This window comes from Budorcas taxicolor, chromosome 11, assembly GCF_023091745.1.
Source record: "Budorcas taxicolor isolate Tak-1 chromosome 11, Takin1.1, whole genome shotgun sequence".
In the NCBI taxonomy this organism is placed as follows: domain Eukaryota; kingdom Metazoa; phylum Chordata; class Mammalia; order Artiodactyla; family Bovidae; genus Budorcas; species Budorcas taxicolor.
In genome coordinates, this window is record NC_068920.1 from 30935013 (window position 1) to 30958755 (window position 23743).

Genomic DNA, 23743 nt, shown 5'->3' on the forward strand with positions numbered 1-23743 from the left:
CATCACAGTCCTTTTGGGGGTATGGTGGGTCTCAAGTTCCTGAAGCCCCAGAGGAGAGCAGTGCTGGAGCAAGAGGGTCTGGTGTGTTTATTTGGCAAAAGTCAGTGTATTGTGTATGGTGGTCTGGCCACTCTCAGACATATGGTCTCCTTGTGATGTGCTGCCTGTGCAAATTCCAGTAATGGTTGCCTTCTTCCTGTTCAGGCTTAGAGCTACCTTTAGCATCTCACAGTGAGCTTTCCCCTTTGTCGTGGCAGCTGTTGCTCCAGAGTGGAGCTACAATGAGAAACTCTAGCTGTGCTGGAGTGTTAGCTCAGTTCAGGGTAGGATATTCACTGGGGCATTTGTGTGTGAAGCCAGTCAACCTCATGGTTTTGTTCTGCCCTTTCCACCCTGCTTTGGGAAGATAGAAGCATTTTTGTACTATTCCCAAACTGAGTTGAGGTTTCCCATAGCCCATTTCTTAGTCCCTCTGAGCCTCCAAACAGCCAAGGGAGCTCCTCTTCCCTTAGTCAGACCCCAGGACTGGGGTGTCCAAGATGTAACTTGAGCTGCTCACTCCTCATGGAGGGTCTTCTCCTTTGTAATCTTCCTTTTCCTCTGAGTCCCCTCCTAGGGGCATAGGACCTGACCTAATTGCCTGTCTTTGTTTCTGATTTGATTCTGCCTTTACCTTTCTTGTAGCCTTGCTTGTACAGGAGTCTCTCTGGTCATCTCCAGGTAGTTTTCAGTGAGAATTTTTCCACATAAATGTGTGAGGGGAGATGAGTTCCACATCCTTGCACTCTGCCATCTTGATTCGAATCCAGTCTATTTCTCAAAGTGTATGTTTCCTCTTGATCTTACAATGCACAAGACTGGTTGTAGATAGCCTCTAAAAAATGGTTGTAATCAATACAACAAAAGTAATAGTTGATGATTCTAGCTGTAGGAATATAGGTGTTCTATTGTAATATTTTAAATATCTAAAATAAAGAATAACAAAGAAATAGAGGTTTTCATTAAAATATCTATTCAAATATGTATTGAATAATTATGTACTAAGCACTGGGGAAAACATTTATATATTTTTCTTATTAATTTTCACAACAATTAAGACCACTGAAACATAAAGTCTATTTTCTGATATTTCTGTTAAATAGAAAAAGAAACACCCAATTTCTCTCCTAAAAATTACAGTTTTTAAAATGTAATTTTATTACACATATGATTTCTAAACTAAAATTTTCTTTCTACAGATAAATTATGTTAGCTAGAAACAAATAACAATTTTAAAATGTTCACTAATTTATAAACTCATGGTGTACTTTAATAGTAGCAAGTAAATTATTGGATGTAGATTAGTAATCTAAGGTAATTTCAGTTGTTTATATATTATGGCAAAACTCTTGACAAGACATCAAGGGAAATTACTGAGAAAAAAGTTTTGGAAATATTAAATAATTTTGTTATGTTTCTGAGTTTTGGTAGTTACCATCTTAGTTACAGTTTAAATGGTCTTCAAAGATATTTTTCAATACTTTTGTGGTACTAAACTTGGCCTTGAAGCTTAAAAATGTTGGCAGGAAGAATTAAATTAATAAAGTTTAGTCTTTATGTATTCCATTAAAGTTTTATTTATTTATTTATTTTTGACTGTACTGAGTCTTCATTGTTGCCTGGCTTTTCTTTAGTTGCAGTGAGCTGGGGCTACTCTCCATTTGCAGTGGGCAGTCTTCTCATTGCAGTGGCCTCTCTTGTTGTGGAGCACTGGCTCTAGGGTGCGTAGGCTTCAATAGCTACAGCATGTGAGCTCAGTAGTTGTGACTCCTGGGCTCTAGAGAACAGGCTCAACAGTTGTGACTCTCAGGCTTAATTTCTTCAAGGTGTGTGGGATCTTCCTGAATCAGGGATTGAACCAGTGTCTCCTGCAGTGGCAGAAGGGTTCTTTACCATTGAGCCACCAAGGAAGCCTATGGATTCTCTTTTTAGAAATGTTTCATGCTTCCCTTTCCACCTCCCCATTAGACTACCTCTGACAAATATTCCTTTAAATTTGGCCCTTAGAATGATGAAGAAATCAGGAAGAAACTTCAGGACAACTTATCCCCTTCCCTATACAGCAGGCTTAAAACATGTTTACTAGTGATATTGTTATCTTAGTACAACTTTATGGTATCATGTTGAAGGTATTCCTTAGAAACTGTTCTAACTAGGACAACTCTTCGAAGGGCATTAATTGCTGCTTTGGGACTTACCCTCCCACTGATCCCAGTTAAGGAAAGCAAGTGTTTATTCTTTTGTTTCCATAAAGGCACTATTTGCTCTAGGAAAGGGGAGGTCCATCCCCTGACACAGTGAATGCTCTAATGACTTCCTCCTCCCAGCTAAAACCAGATCTTTTCAGTAGACTCAGGACTCTGTCTTATGTAGCAACGATAATCACAGTAATTTTCAGACTCTGCTTTTCTATATTGATGTAGTAGATTAGAATATATGATACACACAGCCATTTATGCTGGTGATTTCCAAGAGATGAAAACTGGAGATCAGATCAGTCCACACATAGGACTGATAGAGGGCATAGATTGTGTAGACAAATATAGGGAATGAGGACAGACACAGGAAGCACAGAAGTGGAAAGAATTTTTTGAGTATTACTTAAGCACTAGGTGAGAGTATTAAAGGACTAATATAAGAAAAAACAACCTCGCCAGGGATATGGGAATGGGAAAAAGAGATTTGTGTCCACCACTATTTCTTCCATCTATCTTAGTTTAAAAAAGAGAAGAGATATTTCATTTCATAACCCATGAAAGCAACCTTCAATGAGGTCTTTATTTCTGTCTCCTCTGGTAAGAAGTAAAGTAAACCATAAAGTTCTTACTTTTCCTCTACTTACATCTTTTTTTTTTTGTCTCTTATCTCATATTCCTCTCTAACATTTATTAGTATGTTGAAGGATGGATCATGCAACAGATTAAGATATGGCTGTCACTTTTTTTTAATCAATATACTAAGATTTTTAGGCAATTGAACCAGAAGAAGAAAGTTATATTCACAATAGAAGAAGCAATGACTGAATCTGGGTTTATATTTCTCATGATGTACTATTTCCCTTCTAGGGCAATTGAAAAATAATCTCTAGATTTTTCTATCATATCTCAAGAGGCAGTGATCTCTACGTGATGTAATCTTTGTAATTCACTATTTGACCATTGCTACTTTTTGATTCAGCCATGGTGAACTTCATTATCCAGTGGGCTCAACAACACCTTCTCTGGTGAGGTCTGACCTGTAGCCTTAAGCAGGAAGTGCCTCTTTCCAAGCTTGTCCTTTCTTAGATATTGTCTCTTGGTCCAAGATTCATTTAGAGTTCTAGTTGCATCTTTATAGTTATTCTCCTTCCATAACTTAAAGTTCTTTATGTTAATCTTCTGTTTAATTGCAAAATTTTCTTTTTAAGTAATGTAATATCTGACTCTCTTGCATGGTTTCTGAGCTACAGAAAGTAGTCTAGGTTAGTGTAACTAGTGAATGATTAAGGGTTTAAAGGCCTGAATCAGTCTTACTGTTGTGGGGTTAAACTATTTCTAACTTTCATGCTGAAACTCAACAAATTAGCTATTGCTCACAGCTTCTTGAGGAATTACACTTATAAAACATGAGTAATTAAAAGACCCCAGTAGAGATAACTGGGGGCTTCCCAAGTGGTGTGATAGTAAAGAATCTGCCTACCAACGCAGGAGGTGCAAGAGACGTGGGCTTGATCCCTGAGTCGGGAGGATCCTCTGGAGTAGGAAATGGCAACCCACTCCAGTATTCTTGCCTGGAGAATCCCATGAACCGAGGAACATGGTGGGATATAGTCCATGGGATCACAAAAAGTCAGATATGATTGAGCACACACACAGGCAATGGAGGCAACCATAGATGGCTCTGCTGTGATTTTTACTTATTTTGGCCAATAGCTTATTAGAAAGTGGGAGAGAAAAAATTGGCTATGGAAGAAGGGAAGCAGATATGATGTGTCAGTGTCAAGTAAGGCAAAGCATTCACAGAGAGAAGGAGGGATATTTAAATAGTGGTTATTATGCCTTGTCATAGTAACTATACAACAAAAGATGGTATTGATCTTTCCTATGAAAGACTGAAAACCCACAAGAGAAAAAAAATCACTTAGGAATCATAACTATTTATGAAATGCACTTTATTATTATTATTTTTTTTAACAAAAAGAAACCTAAGGTTCTCTAGGTTCAATATATAAAATGACAGAGTCATTTAATGGTTTCAATAAATATTCAGAATTCTTCTCTAAGTTGGAGAATAAAAATATATGCAGACATTATAAATTATGAGCAGAATTTGAATATGGTCTCAGTTACTGTCCTAGAGGAAAGAAATAATGTGAAAACTTCCTTGAGGCCCCGTGTTTAGGTGTCTTACCCTGTGATACACAGGAGCAAACTAAACTTTCAGCACCAGTATTTGGATTCCTCTCCATCTTCCCCCAACCTCACATTCTTCCATGCTTCTTTGTTCTCTGGATGACTTTATATCTTCCTTTTTCTAAAAATACCTCTTTTCAAATCAGTTATGTTTTATGTCCTTTAAAAGGCATTTTATTACTCTTTCTCCCATCTATTTCACAGATCTAGACACGTGAACTAAGATTTTCAGCTTTGTTTGTATCAGGAGTAACCATAAGTTGATGTCCATGTGTTTCTGTCTCTTTTTTGTACCTCTATTTAGCTTTCAGTTTAGAAATAAATTGTGAGTGCAAGTAAAAAATAGGGAGATAAAGTTTTTCTATAAAAATATTTACTTGAAGCTCAATATTTTCACCCTATATAAGCATTTTGAAATCACAACTAAATTTGATGTTATTCATATCTTTTCATCCATATGTAAGATTATTGGGATTGCAGTTATTCTGTTTTCTATAATCACATAAATAGAAATTGCCTGAAAATGATGAAAATAAAACTAAAGCTATTTGTTTTAAAAAAAAGATTGTTTCATGGAAATTTTCTTCTGTTGGTATATTAGGAGTTTTTCAAGTTACTTTTAACATAGATGTCTTGCTTAGATGAGTAAGAATAACTCAACAGTTAAGAAGAATAACTCAACAGTTAAGAATAACAACACAAATGTCTGGATGAAACATAAAAGTAAAAAATACTTTGTAACTTTTTTGTTGCTTTTTATTCTATATTGAATTTACAGAAAATGTGCTAAAGTGGTATAAAGAACTACCATTAATCTTTTAAGTAGATTCAGCAATAGTTTACATTCTGCCTGAAAGACTTATTCTATTATCTCTTTCTTTCTCTCTCATCTATCTATATCTATCTATCACATATGAATCTATGTATCTATCATCTATGTATATATCTATTATCTATGTATAAATATATTAATTTCTATTTACCTATCACTATTTATCTATTATCTATCTATGGTATCTTTTTTTTCTGGACCATAATAGTCTAATTTAGAGATACCATGTTCTTTTCTGCCAAATTCTATTGTTTATTTCCTAAGAATAGGAACGCTATTTTACATAATCATTGTATAGTTAACAAAATAAGAAAATTGAACATGGATACTATATTATTATCTAACCTATAGTTCATTTTCATATTTCTCCAATTGTCTCAAAATGTAGTTAATGTCTATTTTTTTCCTAGTACAGACTTACACATTTAGATATCATGCCTTTTTGTCCTCCTTTAAGCTGAACAAGTTCCTTAGCCTTTGTCTCCCTTAAATTTGATATTTTTGAAGAGTGCAGGCCAGTTATTTTCTCCATCTTGTCTCAACATGAGTTTGTCTCTTGTTTCTTCATTTTTAACATCAAGCTTTTGGCAGGAATATGACTGAAGTAAAATTATGTCATATTCAGAGCATCACATTAGTAGTCACATGATGTTGGTTTGTCTCAACACTGGTGATATCAGCATGATTACCTGACTATGGTGATGTCCGCCAGGTTTTCCTATTGTAAAGTCTAATACTTTTCATTTTGTAATTAATGTGTAATTTGTGAAGGGATATTTTAGACTATGTAAATATCCTTTTCTCATCATATTTTAATTTACTGGTTATTAGCATCCATTTATGTTTTTCTAGTTCTGCTATTTCTTCTATATTTATTAATTAGGATCCTGCTGGGAGGAATAGCTTTCTCTTCTCCACTATTTCTTTATCCTTTAAAAAATTTGTCAGTATTTGTTTGTGGAGTCTTATTTCTTTCAATTCATTAGCATCATAGTTTTTCTTAATGCCCACATTGTCTTAGAATTAAATAGTGGTATTCAATTCTTTGATCTGGCTTCTGTTTCTTTTCTAAGTGTTTCTATGGTTCTTGGAGAATTTCCACACTTTATTTGAGTGTATGTAGTTCTTTCCTTGGACTTCCCAGGTGGCGCTAGAGGTAAAGAACCCACCTGACAACAGATGAAAGTGACACAGGTTTGATCCCTGAATTGGTAAGATCCCCTGGAGCAGGAAATGGCAACCCACTCCAGTATTCTTTTCTGGAGAATCCCATGGACAGAGGAGCCTGGTGGGCTTCTGTCCATAGGGTCACAAAGAGTCAGACACAGCTGAAGCAACTTAGCACAGCACAACACAATTCTTTCCTTAGGTAACAAGAAATGCATGATGATGGAAAGAATCAATGCAAGTTCTGAAGACTACTTTATTCTACTGGGTTTTTCTGATTGGCCTCAGCTTGAGTTAGTTCTCTTTGTGGTTGTCTTGATGTTCTACTTGATGACATTGATAGGCAACCTGTTCATCATTATCTTGTCATACCTGGACTCCCATCTCCATACTCCCATGTACTTCTTCCTTTCAAATCTCTCTTTTCTGGATCTCTGCTACACCACAAGCTCCATTCCTCAGTTGCTAATCAACCTCTGGGGCCCACTAAAAACCATCTCTTACAATGGCTGTATGATTCAACTTTATTTTTCCCTTGCTTTGGGAACCACAGAATGTGTTCTACTGATGGTGATGTCCTATGACCGTTATGCTGCTGTGTGTAGACCCCTGCATTACACTGTCCTCATGCACCCTCGTTTCTGCCAACTGTTGGCTGTGGCTTGTTGGATAAGTGGCTTTACCAACTCAGCACTTCACTTCTTGTTTACCTTCTGGGTACCTCTGTGTGGACATCGCCAAGTGGACCATTTCTTCTGTGAAGTTCCAGTACTGCTTCGACTGTCATGTGTTGATACCCATGCTAATGAGCTGACCCTCATGGTCACGAGCTCCATTTTTGTTCTGGTACCTCTCATCCTCATTCTCAGCTCCTATGGTGCCATTACCCGGGCAGTGCTGAGGATGCAATCAACAAGTGGACTCCAGAAAGTCTTTGGGACGTGTGGAGCCCATCTTATGGTCGTATCCCTTTTTTTCATTCCAGCCCTATGCATGTACCTCCAGCCACCATCAGGAAATTCTCAAGATCAAGGCAAGTTCATTGCCCTCTTTTATACTGTTGTCACACCTAGCCTTAACCCTCTAATCTACACCCTCAGAAACAAAGATGTAAGAGGGGCCGTAAAGAGATTAGTGGGGGTGAGAATGATCTAGTATACTTGTGACAGTAATGGTATAATGGAGCATCTTTTTCACCAATAGTTCATCTACCCATCCACATATCAACCCTTCTTTCGTTCACTCACTCTATTAGCACGTATTGTGTACTCTCACAAGGTCACAGAGTTCATGGTAGCAGATAGGAATGAAACACAGTCTGCCTAAATACTAATCACTCTTCAGTGGATACAACAGCCATGTAAAATCAACATCAATATGAATTTTTTCAGTGCAGAAATCTAATTAAAATATCCTTAACTGAAGATGAGGCATAGAATTTGTTGTAAAAATTGATAAAATTCAGATGTAAAATTCCTATGGAGAGATGATATTCATAATTTAAAATGACTGAATATGTCTTTCAGTTTCTCTCTTTATAGGCAATATTTGTCATAAACTTTTTCTTCTGTCTTTGGTTTAATGAAAGATAAATCTTTTCTCCAACACTGTTATTCTCTTTTGAATACTAGTTAATATTGAAAAAAATTTTGGTGTATTCTTTAATATTCCATTATCATTAGTAAGAAAATAATTTTAATGAATTGTACCAAAAAGGGCTTTCAAATAATGCCCCTCATATTTTCCTTTGTTTTTTCAAGTCAGTGAGACGTGAAAATAAGTTGCAAAGCTGTGCTATATAGCATATAAAGCAGTGGTCATCCTAGGCTAGGTTTTGTTAAGTGAAGTTAGAGCATGGTGCACCTGCTTAACTTAAGAAGCAATAAAGAATGTCTGAGTTGACTGAGTGCTAGGCTCTTGAAAAATGAGTTGATGAATCTGATGGATATTTGAAAGAATTATGTGAAAATATATTAGAAAATATTTGTGATAAAAGCTGTATGAAAATGCTAGTTGTTTGTTCCTTTTCAAACTCAGTCTGATTTGAATATTTGTGGTTAGTAAGTTCATTATAAAAATCAACTGACACATTTTCCAAATAAATGTATTTTTATCAAAGTATAATTTTATTACCTGTATTATTGCCATATCCATCTGAAATGTATACTGTATATATAACACTTTAAACTGAATCCACATTGAGCTGAAGAATAATTAAATTTAAAGTAAAATCTTGGCAAAACCTGAATTTTGAATGGTAACTCAAATATCAGTTGTAGTTTTTGAGGGCTTTAAAGTTTAGGTATAATTGGTTCAAACCCTATTTCCTAAAGTATTAAAATGAAAAACACATCCAAAATCTTCCCCTTAATTTCCTGTATGGCTTGCAGTTACATTGATTCTGATTCTCCTTTGTTTATCTGTGATTCAGTCTTTATCTCCAACTAGGTGTATATGGGGTATATTCAATTATGCTTAAGCTACTTTCCAGAAAATGAAGGGCCAAGAATCATGTCTATAAAAGAACTTTTAGTAAATAATTGGGGCCACATAGAGTGAAGCATCACAGAGGAAAACAAAAACTTTAAAAAACGTAAAAGACATAACTGAGTTCTTTGAACCATCTTGCATTTATGGAAATACCACTATTTGGGATACCGCATGCAGTACCCTAGTCTCTCACTGCCTAACTTTTCAGATACAAATCCATCGTATTCCAATTACAATTCACAAACAAAAATACTGAAAAGAAAAATTTCATAGACTTATCAGATCTATCTTGCAAGAATGTTCTATGTACACTTGAAGAGAATGTTTATCCTTGTGCTGATAGATGGGATGTACATGAAAGTCTGTTAGGTCCAACTGGTATAAAGTATAAAGTGTGGTTCAAATCCAATTTTTAAAATTGATTTTCTTCTGAGTAATGTACCCATTGCTGAAAATGAAGTCCCCTACTATTACTGTATTGTAGTGTTGTCTATTTCTCCCTTCAGATCTGTTAGTATTTGCTTAATTCATTTAGCTGCATCAGGGTTGGGTATAGAAATATTTGCAATTGTTATAGTTTCTTGATGAATGGACCCCTTTATCATTATTCAATGTCTCTCATTGCAGTTTTGGATAAAGTTTATTTTGTGATGTAAATATAGCTACCCCCACTTTCCTTTGGTTTCTGCTTGCATGGAATATCTTTTTCTATTTCTTCACCTTAAGCCTGTGTTTGTCTATAGTATTAAAGTCCTGATGGTTGTCCTTTCTTTATCTTTTGTGAATCTACATTAAGTTTTTGCTTTGTGGTTACTATGAAGATTACATAAAACATTGTATAGATTAAACAGTCCCTATCAATCAGAAAGCAACTTAACTTTGATCAGTTAAATTACCTCTACCATTTTATTCTCTTTTATATTTTTGGTGTCATAATTTCTTTTTATATTGTGTATTAACTGACAAATTATAGTAGCTATAGTTATTTTGAATATCTTTTCTTTTGACTTTTTTTCTATATTTAAGTGTATTTAACACACCATCTCCTTACAGTTTTAGAATTTTCCACATCTGTGTGTGTTTAATTTTTACCAATGTGTCCCATGATTTAATGTCAGTTTTTATCATAAATTTATTTTAGCTTGAAGAACTCTTTGCATCATTTCTTGAAAGTCAGATCTAGTGGTGAAGAACTCCTTCCATTTTTTTTTAATCTAGTAAAAGCTTTATCTCTTTTTCTTATTTACTTTGTCAGATACGGTATTCATTGTAGACATTTATTTTTTCTTTCATCACCTTGAATATATCTTTCTACTCTCTCCTGGCCTGTAGGGTTTCCTGCTAGGAAACTGGCTAATGGCCTAATGGGAATTCACTTGTAGACTACATTCTTTTTTCTCTGGCCGGTTTTAAGATTCTCTGTCTTTAATTTTGGACAGTTTCATTAAAATGTGTCTTAAAGAAGGCCTTTTGCATTGAGATAAGGAGGCGATCGATTAATTTCTGAACTTAGACTAGTCTCTCCACAGGTTTGAGAAGGTCTCAGATGTTCCTTTAAACAAACTTTCGACTTCCTCTTTCCTTCTTGTGAAATTCTGATTAATATGTTCTCTCTAGAAGAAATCCCATATATCATGCAGCCTTTCTTTTCTCTTTTTCATTCTTTTTATTTTGTTCTTCTCTAATTTAGTTATTTCAGTCTTGTCTGCTAGCTTTCTTATTCTGTGTCTCATTTGTTCTATTCTGTAGAGCTCTCTTTAGCATTTTTTATTTCGTTCATTGAATTTTTCAGCTCCAGAATTTCATTTAGTTTTTTTATGCGTTCTTTCTCTTTGCTAAATTTCTCATTTTGTTCATGTATTTTTCTGATTTAGTTGAACTACCTTTTTTTCCTGAGGCTCATTGAGTTACCTCAAAATAGTTTTGAATTCTTTGTCAGTTAGATAGCTATATTCCTTACCTTGGAGCTAGGTTGTTGAGGATTATTTCTATTTTTTGGTGAGGATATGTTTTCTTCATTCTTCATGTTTCCTTCATTCTTCATGTTTCCTGTAGTTTTGCATTGATGCTTTTAGCAGACACTTTCTCAAATCTTTCCTAGTTGGCTTCAGATGGGGTATACTTTTTCTGAATTTGTTATATCTGGGGTTTTCTCTGCCTTTATATTGGATATACCCATAACACACCCTGTTCCATCTTGTGGCAGCATTTGTAAATATGTATGCCTTCTCTGGTTCTTTCAATTCACCATGCTGGCTGCTGGAAACATTTGTTTTCCAGAGGGGCCTCTATAGCTCAATTTTGAGGTTTCTCCTTTGCCCACAGGTCCTTGTTTGTTTTTCTGATGGCATTCCCTTTAAAAGATATGCTCTCACTTTCAGATTTGGCAGTGTACAAAGAGGCAGCTGAAGCATTGGAAGAGGCATGGGTTTAGCACTTGGGGCAGTGGGGGTACTTACATACCTGCTGGAGATTTTGGAATAAATTCCTCTCAGGGGTTCATGGGCAGACTTCCTACTGAAGTCCTGAGCCCAGTCAACTGAAACCATGCCTCTTTTCATTTTTATCTGCTTCTTTCCAAATATCTCACTTCCCCAAGGACATGGAGGTCCCACTTAGTACTCTTGGTGCTGCTGGAGAGAAATAGGTTTCTCTAACAGCATTCTGCACAACTGGTGTAGCTGAACACTGAAAACTGCTCTTCTATTTCGCCATGGGATAGATCACTGTGGGATATAGTTCAATGGTGACACCTTGGGGGATGAGTAGTCTGTCAAAGCTCTTTGTCTCCACTCCACTATGTTCAAACTCTCTCTCTTTCTCTCTCTTTTGCTTCATGGTATGCTGGATTCTCCCCCTGAGAAGGCTGAGCTGCAGCAAACTTTCACCTGTTGGTATCTGCCCTGGTCAGCAGTCTCCATATTTCACTCCAACACTGTTGAAGGGATTGGGGTAGATTCACTCACTCTGCTGGTCCCACAGACCATACAGAGGTCTGTCTGCCTATTACTGGATGCACTCATGGGTGAAACTTCTCCTGGATCCCTTGGTGTTTAGTGCTGGATCCCACAAATCCCACAGAAGCACTTTTGCTCACGGTTGGAAGTCCAATTAGTTTTTTCAAAGGTGGCAGGGGGTGGGGGGAAGAACAACATCTTACATTGTCATGATGCTGAAATCACTCCTAATCACTTATTTTTAATTATTATGCATATTATGATATGTAATGTTTGGACCAATAATTGTTCTTGTGCAAATGGAATGTATTAAATAGAAAGTAATCAACATTAACATATTTATTAATCTATAAACAAACAACACAAGAACTATATACTAAGAGATATATTGATGTATCTAAGCCAGCCGTGAAAACAATTTATTTATTTATTTTATTATTATTATTATTTTTTACTTTACAATATTGTATTGGTTTTGCCATACATCAACATGAATCTGCCACGGGTGTACACATGTTCCCAATCCTGAACCCCCCTCCCACCTCCCCCCACCCCATCATCCCTCCGGGTCATCCCAGTGCACCAGCCCCAAGCATCCTGTACCATGCATCAAACCTAGACTGGCGATTCGTTTCTTATATGATATTATACATGTTTCAATGCCATTCTCTCAAATCATCCCACCCTCTCCCTTTCCCACAGAGTCCAAAAGATTGTTCTATACATCTGTGTCTCTTTTGCTGTCTTGCATACAGGGTTATCATTACCATCTTTCTAAATTCCATATATATGTGTTAGTATACTGTATTGATGTTTTTCTTTCTGGCTTACTTCACTCTGTGTAATTGGCTCCAGTTTCAACCACCTCATTAGAACTGCTTTCTCCAAAGTGTCATTATAAACTCAGATTCAGTCAGTAGTTTTTACTGTCTCTTTCAAGGTAGTTTCCTGTGAAATTCATGGAAATATGCCTAGATTATTTGTTTCACTCAAGAATTTCCAATCTGAGATAATGAATCCTCTGAGATTAGAAAGAGCTGAGGTCTCTTAACAGAGTTAAGAGGTGCACTTAACTCTACTGTTTGCTAAATGGGAGGATATTGGGATAAGGGCAAGAAATTTCAGAAGCTAATTTTAGAGTAGTTTCCTTGCAAAAGCTTTCTATACTCCCTCTTCTCATTGCCAACTTGGCCTCCAACCTCTCCTCACTATGCCAAAATAGGCAACACATTGCATCTACATAAAGAACCTTAAATCTGAGACTTAAAGTTGTTTTCCTTTAGTACTCTTATTTCACTGTAGAGTGCTTTCCTTGAAGAGAATCAGAAACTCTGAGTTAGAAGTATGTGCAAAATCTACTATTGTCCAACTGTCGCTTCCCAGTATTAATTCTTATTAAAATATTTATCATGTAATATACCAATGTATTATATGCTTAAAATTTTTATCCTAAAATGTTATAATATTAAGTTGGGATGGATTGAATTTTTAAAATTGCTCCAGAAAAGGAAATCTCACAAAATTAAAAACTCTTCATCCCTTTAGTCAAGGTCTCTTTCATAAGCATGTTTATTCTGTCTTGTAGCAATTGAGGTCCATTTCTTCTTGTAGATAATAAAATATTTACTTATATCTTAGAATTTGACTTTAGTTTTTCTAGAATTTTTTAAAACTTCTATTCCAAAAGTTACTCTTTTTGATATTAAATTTGATAAAATCAACACCTCCTACTTAGTCCTCTAGACTTAAAACATCATTGTTATCTTTGGCTTATCTCTTCCACATTCAAGAAATTTCTAAGTCAGCCTCCTACAGCAATATTTCACACTTTTTTCTTCTTTTATGTTTTAATACCCTTATCCTACTCAAGGAATTTATCACTTGTTGCATAAATTGATACAATATCTTAATTAGTCAAGTTTCTAGTGTCTCCTATTCTAAACCATTGTTTGCTTTGCTAAATGTAGTCTTATTAAATGGAGAAGTCAATGCCACCCCACTCCAGTACTCTTGCCTGGAGAATCCCATGGCGAGGAGCCTGGTAGGCTGCAGTCCGTGGGGTCGCTAAGAGTCGGACACAACTGAGCGACTTCACTTTCCCTTTTCATTTTCATGCATTGGAGAAGGAAATGGCAACCCACTCCAGTGTTCTTGCCTTGAGAATCCTAGGGACGGGGGATCCTGGTGGGCTGCCGTCTACGGGGTCTCATATAGTCAGACACGACTGAAGCGACTTAGCAGCAGCAGCAGCAGCAGCAGCAGCAGCAGCAGCAGCAGCAGCAGCAGCAGCAGGGTATGTGCCCAGGAGTGGAATTTCTGAATGATTAAGTAGTTCTGTTTTTGGTTTAATGAACCTCTATACTGTTCTCCACAGTGACTGTACCAATTTGCATTCCCACCAAGACTGAAGGAGAGTTCCCTTTTCACCACAACTTCTCTAGCATTTATTGTTTGTAGACTTTTGATGATGACCGTTCTGACTAGTGTGAGGTGATATCACTTGTAGTTTTGATTTCCATTTCTGTAATGTTTAGCTATGGTGAGCATATTGTCATGTACTTTTGGTCATCTGTTTGTCTTCTTTGGAGAAATGTCTATTTAAATCTGTCCATTTTTTTGATTGGTTTTTTTTTTTTGATACTGAACTGATACTGAACAAGATTAATCTCTTCTCAGTCATATCATTTGCAAATATTTTCTCCCCTTCTGTGGGTTGTCTTTTCATTTTGTTTATGGTTTCCATTGCTTTGCAAAAGATTTTCAGTTTAATTAGGTCCCATTTGTTAATTTCTGTTTTTATTTTCATTGATCTAGGAGATAGATCCAAAAAAACTATTGCTATAATTTATGTCAAAGGGTGTTCTGCCTATGTTTTTCTCCAAGAGTTTTATAGTATCTGGCCTTAACATTTAGGTCTTTAATCCATTTTGAGTTTATTTTCATGTATAATGTTAGAGAATGTTCTGATCATTCCTTTACATGTAACTGTCCAGTTTTCCTAGCACCACTTATTGAGGAGACGGTCTCTTCTGCATTTTATACCTTTGCCTCCTTTGTTGCAGATTAACTGACCATAGCTGCATGAGCTTACTTCTGGACTTTCTGTCCTGTCCCGTTGATCTATATGTCTGCCTTTGTGCCAGCACCATATTGTTTCGATGACTATAGCTTTATACTATGGGCTTCCCTGGGGGCTCAGACAGTAAGAATCTGCCAGCAATAGTCTAAAGTAAGGGAGCCAGATTCATCCAGCTCCACTTTTCTTTCTTAAAAGATTGTTTTGGCTATTTGGGGGTCTGTTGTGTTTCTATATAAATTTTAAGATTTTTTTCCCCCTAGATATGTAAAGAAAATAGTTGTGAGCTCTTAAACATTTTTTGATTATAAAGTTCCCTCAGTCGGTGATATATTCATACATATTTCTACTAAATATTCAATTTTTTATCATCTGTTCCTAGCAAAACTCTTTAATTATTCCTCTTTGTTTGGAATTAGATTAGTATTCTTCCTTTGTTCCATATTCACATTTATTTTAAAGAAATTTATTGAGGTATGCTGCTAAGTCACTTCAGTCGTGTGGGTTGCCATTTCCTTCTCCAATGCATGAAAGTGAAAAGGGAAAGTGAAGTCGCTCAGTTGTGTCCGACTCTTAGCGACCCCATGGACTGCAGCCTACCAGGCTCCCCCGTCCATGGGATTCTCCAGGCAAGAGTACTGGAGTGGGGTGCCATTGAGGTATACTTAGTATGCAAAAAGCTGCATGTATTTAATGATACATTGTGGTGAGTTTAGACATGTCTATGCCCATGATACTCTTTCCACAAACAATATAGTAAAATGTTCGTCACCTCCAAAAGACTTCTTATGCTCCTTGCTGTTTTTGGATTAGAGTATGAGTCATGAGATTGTGTGTTTAAAACTAAAGAGGGTAAGAATCCCATACCTGAAGGTATATTTTAGCACTATTGAATTCTGTGTGGAAGACATTCACAATTCTGAAATGTGTTATCTTATAGGCCTGCAAAGTAGCAGATGATTTAAGGAAGTAGTCTTAACAGCTCTATAAGCTTTCAACACAACTCTTGTTGGGTTTTGCCCTCCACTCTAAAAATTACCATTGTTCTGTAAGTAAGACTGTTAGACAAAAGATATCTTTAATAAGAATGATCAGAGATGTTATTTGACATCATAGAATTTTTGTTTTCATTGCTGTGTGTGTGTGAACTTTAGAAACATTTTTTGGCAATCAGCCACCCCCAGCCAATTTTAAAGTTACTTAGAACTTTTTCCAAATGAAATATACCAAAGTCCATTTGTCTCAAGAACTGGACTAAGCACCAGATGATCTGCTCTGTTTAAAAATGTAGGTCTGGGGTTCAGTGGCTAAGACTCCACACTCTTAATGCAAGGGGCCTAAGTTTGATCTCTGGTCAGGGAACTAGATCCTATATTATGCAACAAAGATCAAATATCCTGCATGCCACACCTAAGACCAGGCATAGCTAAATAAACAAATAAAATATAAATATTTTTTAAAAGTGCATCTGGGTTGCAGTTGATTCTTGTTCAGGATAACATATGAATTCTCATCCAATAATTTCCATAAATCTTGATTATGTCAGAAGATATTCTAGACAAGTCCAAATGACTCTTGTTCATACCTGTTAATTTTTCACTATACAACATTATGTTGATTTCTCACCATATTAATTCAATATCAGGTAACTATAAAATCTTTAATTTGCTTTCAGAAATGTAACTTTATGACAAAGTTTTCTGTTGAGTATGGATCCTTGCACTAAGGTTCACAATTTCAACATTTGATGATACATATTCTAAGCATCAAAAATACACTAATATTGTTGAAGTAATCAAGTTGTTTTCCATTCTAGAAATACAAATTATTTCTTTTTCTTACTGGTTCTTGCAGTTTCAAAAGGCATTCCTGGCTGTTACGATTATGCATGAATATGTTTCCACATTGTGGTTCAACATTAATATCATTACATTTTTCTCTCACTAACATGGAAGCCTCATGCTTAAAAGGAACATTAAGAAACTTATCCACATGTCTTGTCCATATATTTTATTTAATATTTAATGATACATTCTTTAGTTAAAAATACAGAACACTGAACAGTTTTATTAAACAAAAGTTATAAAGTATTTTTTAATTTGAAATATTGAGATATAGTTGATATACAATATTATATAAGTTATAGGTATTCAACACAGTGATTCACAATTTTTAAAGGGTATACTCTATTTATACTTATTATAAAATATTGATATATTTCTTGTGTTGTACAATAGACAATATGTTTTTAATTAACTAGTAACATCTAAATAGGGCTTCCCAGGTGGTGCAGTTGGTAAAGAATTCACCTGCCAATGCAGGAGACACTGGGAGGTGGGTTTGATCCTTGGGTGAGGAAGATCTGTGGAGTAGGAAATGGCAACTCACTCCAGTATTCTTGCCTAGAAAATCCCATGGACAGAGGAGCGTGTTGTTCTACAGTACATAGGGTCACAAATATTAGACATGACTGAGCATACACAACAAGAAAAAAAGCAAAAAAGCAACAAAGCATCTAGATAAATGGAGGTTGATAAACTTACAAGACTAATTAATGGTTGGCCTAGGTTTAGAGTGCCTCACCATGAATCCACAATGGCACCATGCTCCCTGCTTACTCTGGCCAATCTTTCGGAGAGGATGAAATGTTTCTTAGGTGAAATGGTCATAGGAAGTCCACTGATGGTTGTCATTATGATTAGCTTGAACTAATGCTTTTATAATTTATATCATTATTAGCATCTTTTATTTTTGCTACTTAAGTTATAATTTCAGTATGGAATGAATCTATTTTTTATTTTTTCCACAAACAAGGTGCAATTGCTGTGCTGTGCTGTGCTTAGTTGCTCAGCTGTGTCCAACTCTGCGATCCCATGGACCGTAGCCATTACTGGTACATACTAGCCAAGTATCACCGTTGCCTAACACCATAAAGAATATGAGAAGCGTAATGTTCTTTGCAAGAATATTTAACATGATCTGGTGAAACAGGAGACAAGAATGAGTTATTAAAGAAACCTCTATAAATCTACTAAATGATTAAATAATTTCATTTGATGTATACCAACTATCACTTGGAAGTGAAAATGCTCCTCATCAGATTGCCCAGTGCCCCCTTTACATCCTTATTCCTCAGGGTGTAGATGAAAGGGTTGAGTGCAGGAGTCACCACTCCATAGAAGAGAGCCATGAACTTGGGCTGGTCTCTTGAGATGGAGGAGGGGGGCTGAAGGTACATGCTGATACCTGGACCATAAAATAAGAAAACTACAACGAGATGGGCAGAACATGTCCCAAAGGCTTTTTTCCTTCCCCCCAAAAGATTTAATCTTAAATACAGCATGTTCGATACAAGCATAGGAAACAATAATTAAGCATAGCGGTGCAACTAACATAAAAGTACATACCACAGAGAGTGTGACCTCATTAACACCCTTTTCACCACAGGGATTCTTTATCAGAACAGGAATCTCACATAGCAAGTGATCCAGGGTATTGTGACCACACAGTAGTAACTGTAAGGTGACAGTGGCCTCTGAGACAGCAAAGGTCATTCCACTCAGCCACATGGTGGCCACTAATAAGATACAGATGTGCCGATTCATGATGAGGGTGTAGTGTAGAGGCTTATAGATGGCCACGTAGTGATCAAAAGACATAAGAGCCAAAAGCAGACATTCTGTGGCCCCCATTATGTGGAAGAAGTAAAGCTGAGCAGCATACCCCATATAGCTGATTGTCTTCTTAGACGTTCCCAGGTTAAAGAGCATCTGAGGGACAATGCTTGTGGTGTAGCACATGTCCAAAAAGGAGAGGTTAGTGAGGAAGAAATACATGGGGCTGTGCAGACAGGGGTCTAACTTGGACACCAGAATAATGGCTATGTTTCCCATCATGGCCATAGGGTATGTTATAAACAGAATGATGAATAGAGGAAGTTCTAGCCAAGGATGGTCAGCAAAGCCTAGTAGAATAAACTCTTCAGGATGGCTTTTGTTAATTAGTTCCATTATCTTCAATTTGTTTCACCTTTAGCAGGTAAGTGGCAGGGAAGGTAGAAAGGTTTTGAGAAATGACAAAACACAATTATGCAGTGTGTGCAATTAGGCATCCAGTCATAAGAGACTGGGTATAGTAATTGGGTGGGGGAGGGACGGAGGAGGATAATGAAAAAATGTGACACCATATGACTTTAATTTCTTTTCATGAGTTTACAAAATAAAGGTAACTACTTTAAGTAATCTAACCTTTTTGAAATTGAATTCTCTTTTATGTATAATCAAGATGGGGCTTCTCAGTGGCATAGTGGTAAAGAATCTGCCTACAATGCAGGAGACGTGGGTTCAGTCTCTGGATCAGGAAGATCCCCTGGAGAAGGAAACAGCAACCCACTCCAGTATTCTTTCCTGGGAAATCCCATGGACAGAAGAGCCTGGTGGGCTTCAGTCCATGGGGTCGCAAAAGAGTTGGACATGACTTAGAGACTCAACAACAACAAAATGATAAAGATGACAATAATTATGTCCTTGGGCTATGGTGAGGATTAAATGTCAAATAGAAATGACTGTGTTTTGAATACTTCAAAATAATGCTTTTTATACTTTGCTTGTGTACATATCAGATGAGGAGACAGTTAAAATAATGTTTATTAGTTCCTATCTTCAGGTGCCTAGTACAGTAGATGTGGCATGGGAACTAGGAATCAAATGGGTCTTTTTCAGAATCACTGCTGCAAGATATTACTGAAATATTAAGACTAAAAGTGTTGAGGTAGCTATAGCCCAAGAAGGACATGGTGAAAACCCTGTACTTAAGCATCATCAAGGTAGCCTTGTTCAGATACAAGTATATTATTATAGTTGAAGAGTTATATCATTCTCTTAGGAACTGACAAGGTAGGTTTTATTCAAATCCATCTTTGTAATTTAGAATTGAGCAAGAAATTTAAACATTTTCCTGTCAGTTTTGTGAAGTATAAACTGAGAGAATTTAACTATGACATATGTTTTCCTTTATTCAACATTTTGTTTGGAGTATAAATTTTCTTGCATAACTACTTCATTTAAACTGAGCAATTGATTTTTCATGTTAAATTTTATTTATCTATCTCAGAGTTATTTTTATTTATTGAGTGGACTTATCCTGTTTGCATATAAGAATTTAGAAAATTATCAATGATTTACTTAATTCTATGTAGCTACAAATTCAATCTTAATGTCCAGGGAAGTGGACCAGGAGGAAAATCTTTAATCCAGTTTAGGATCAGAGGCTTATTGGTTTAGGGGCAATAGATTACATTTGTAGGGTTGCAAAGCACAGTTTTCACATTCTCTATTTCATTAAATCCTCAAAGCCATCCTGGGAAGTGTCACATAAAGTTACTCAGGGTGGAGATGTCACTATATGGCCCTTTGATTTCACACTACCCCTAGGTCAGATGTGTGTAATATAATAATAAAATAATAATTCCAACTAATCCTGAATGAGCCATGTATGTCAAACACTACAGGAAGCATTTTATACCCGTTAAATCATTTAGTACCGATCCCAAACCCTTTGACAAAGGAAATTTTAGTATCCATATTTTAAGATATTGTATTCATTCATCCCAGTTGTTTGCTAATAACTAGGGAGGTTCTAAAGATCAAAAAGCAATCAATTCCTTCAATCAGGTAATGAGATAGAGTATAAATTCAGATTTCAAGTTTCCAAAGATGTGTATTTAAGTTATATAATTCTATCCTAGATTTTTAATCTTTCCCATCTCATTCTCATATTTCATTGCTTTTAGCTCTCAAGTACCATGACATTTTAATACAATTTTTGATCTACTTCCAGTGATTTTTCCATCACTGTTTAACCACATAGGGATCTCTTTACTGTGAAGATTTAAAATCATTTGTGTTTCTAATAACATTTTCATGCTAGTGTATCTTTTTGTAATTAATTTTCATTGTACATTATTTCATTTATATTTACAGTGATTTAAAGTTTTGTGTGGGAAAGATTAGAGAAGAAAGAAAATCTTTTTATCTGATTTCAAAATCTAGATGAAACATGTGGACAAATCAATCCATCAGAATTTTACTACATATTAAAAATGTTGGGATGATTGAATGAAAGTTGCACACTTCATTCAGGTATTTAATATCTGTCAGATATAGTGTTTATTAAAATGTACATGCTTTTAAGGTAGGTTCAAGTGAGGACTTAGTTGACTTACAAAGAAAACTCTAGTTGCTTTCTGTAGGCACCAAACTAGTTATTCCCAATGTTTAGAGAAGTCTCCCAGAAATGAAATACTTTCAGATATTCCTTCGAATATTTGGTGTTATGACGTACACACATTCCAACCTTCCCTAAGAATGGATAGCTTTCAAAACAGTTTTTTTACTTACCCTTATTTAGATAAACATCTCTTAAGAAAAAGGAAGTGTGAAGAAACACACTTGAATTTATCAAATTTTCAGAGAGAGAGAGAGAACTAGAGTATGCAGTTGAGTACATAAGAATTATCTTCAGAAGTGTAGTTAGCCATTTGATAAAATGCTACCACGAAGAAAAAACCCAGGTTAGGAAGAACTTAGTAGACAGTATCAAGAGTGCCTTGTGGGTGTGCAATTTTATTATATTCCTCAGACCCTTGGGCATTATTTTCAAACAGGCCCATTTATGGTTATCCCAGATGAGTTAGTAGACAAAGTTCCTTGGGACAGAGTTCTCCATGGGAATACTCTTTATGTACAATTAGTTACCCATTGCAGAGAAGGCAATGGCACCCCACTCCAGTACTCTTGCCTGGAAAATCCCATGGATGGAGGAACCTGGTGGGCTGCAGTCCATGGGGTCGCTAAGAGTCGGACACGACTGAGCGACTTCACTTTCACTTTTCACTTTCACGCATTGGAGAAGGAAATGGCAACCCACTCCAGTGTTCTTGCCTGGAGAATCCCAGGGACAGGGGAACCTGGTGGGCTGCCGTCTATGGGGTTGCACAGAGTCGGACACGACTGAAGTGACTTAGCAGTAGCAGTTATCAGCAATAGAGGAGGTTTGATACCAACTTCGATTCAATAAGTAACTGCTGCTGCTGCTGCTGCTAAGTCGCTTCAGTCGTGTCCGACTCTGTGCGACCCCATAGACGGCAGCCCACCAGGCTCCCCCGTCCCTGGGATTCTCCAGGCAAGAACACTGGAGTGGGTTGCCATTTCCTTCTCCAATGCGTGAAAGTGAAAAGTGAAAGTGAAGTCGCTCAGTCGTGTCCGACTCTTAGCGACCCCATGGACTGCAGCCTACCAGGCTCCTCCATCCATGGGATTTTCCAGGCAAGAGTACTGGAGTGGGGTGCCACTGCCTTCTCCACCTCTTTTGCTAGATTTGTTTTAAAATAAAATAATTTGATTTCCCAACATTCTGGAAATTAATTTTGTTCTATTCATTTATATTCCTTTCTAACATGCTTTTATTGTCATAATGTTAAAAATTGAAGTATAATTGACATACGTTACATTATGTTCAGGTGTAAAACATAATTTGACATTTGTATGCATTTTGAAACTATCATGACAAATCTAGTCATTGTTGCTCATTATACAAAAGTTACAGTTTTTCTTTGTGATGAGATCTTTTAATATTTCTCTTCTTCAGTTCAGTTCAGTTCAGTTCAGTTGCTCAGTCGTGTCTGACTCTTTGCGACCCCATGAATTGCAGCATGCCAGGGCTCCCTGTCCATCACCAACTCCTGGCGTTCACTCAGACTCATGTCCATCGAGTCAGTGATGCCATCCAGCCATCTCATCCTCTGTCGTCCCCTTCTCCTCCTGCCCCCAATCCCTCCCAGCATCAGAGTCTTTTCCAATGAGTCAACTCTTCGCATGAGGTGGCCAAAGTACTGGAGTTTCAGCTTTAGCATCATTTCTTCCAAAGAAATCCTAGGGCTGATCTCCTTCAGAATGGACTGGTTGGATCTCCTTGCAGTCCAAGGGACTCTCAAGAGTCTTCTCCAACACCACAGTTCAAAAGCATCAATTCTTTGGCGCTCAGCCTTCCTTACAGTCCAACTCTCACATCCATACATGACCACAGGAAAAACCATAGCCTTGACTAGACGGACCTTAATCGGCAAAGTAATGTCTCGGCTTTCTTTTCTTAGTAATATGCAAATTTACAATGTAATATTGTTGAGTATATTCCCTATACTGTACATTACACCCCTGTGAGTAACTTATTTTATATCTGAACATTATGCCTCTTGCTTCCCTTCATCCACTTTCCCACTTTTCAATTCTTCTTCCTTCTGGAAAACATTAATCTTTTCTCTATAAATTTTGTTTTGTTTGTTCAGTTCCTTTTTTAAAAAAGTGTCCATATAAAGAGAAATTATATATGTCTTCATCTGTATGACTTATTTTCTTAGCATAATATCTTCAAGGTCCAATTATGTTATTGCAGATGACAAAATTTCATTCTTTTCTTTTGTTGAATAGAATTGCATTGTGTGTATAATACCACACGTTTATCCATTCATCCATCAATGGGCAATTAGGCTGTTTCCATATCTAGGCTATTTTAAGTAATGCCACAATGAACGTATAGCTGTACAATCTTTTTGAACTAGTGTTTTTGTCATCTCTAGATAACTACCAAAAATTGGAATCGCTTGATCATATGATAATTCTATTTTTAATCTTTTGGAGGAAACTACATATTATTTCCCATAGTGTATCCCCCAATTTTCATTCCTATGAATCATGAAAATGTTCTCTTTTCTCCACATTCTTAACAACACTTG

At 36.4% G+C, this 23743-nt stretch overlaps 1 protein-coding gene and 1 pseudogene across 1 annotated transcript; one reads left to right on the plus strand and one right to left on the minus strand.

The window, feature by feature from the left end:
* Window positions 1-6641: 6641 nt before the first annotated feature.
* On the plus strand, window positions 6642-7584 carry LOC128055565 (olfactory receptor 2J3-like; annotated as a pseudogene).
* A 10438-nt stretch (window positions 7585-18022) lies between these two features.
* On the minus strand, window positions 18023-18962 carry LOC128055463 (olfactory receptor 2B11-like). Its single transcript, XM_052648035.1, is given in 2 exon segments — window positions 18023-18271; window positions 18273-18962. Coding segments are annotated over 2 exon segments (939 nt in total).
* Window positions 18963-23743: the final 4781 nt, after the last annotated feature.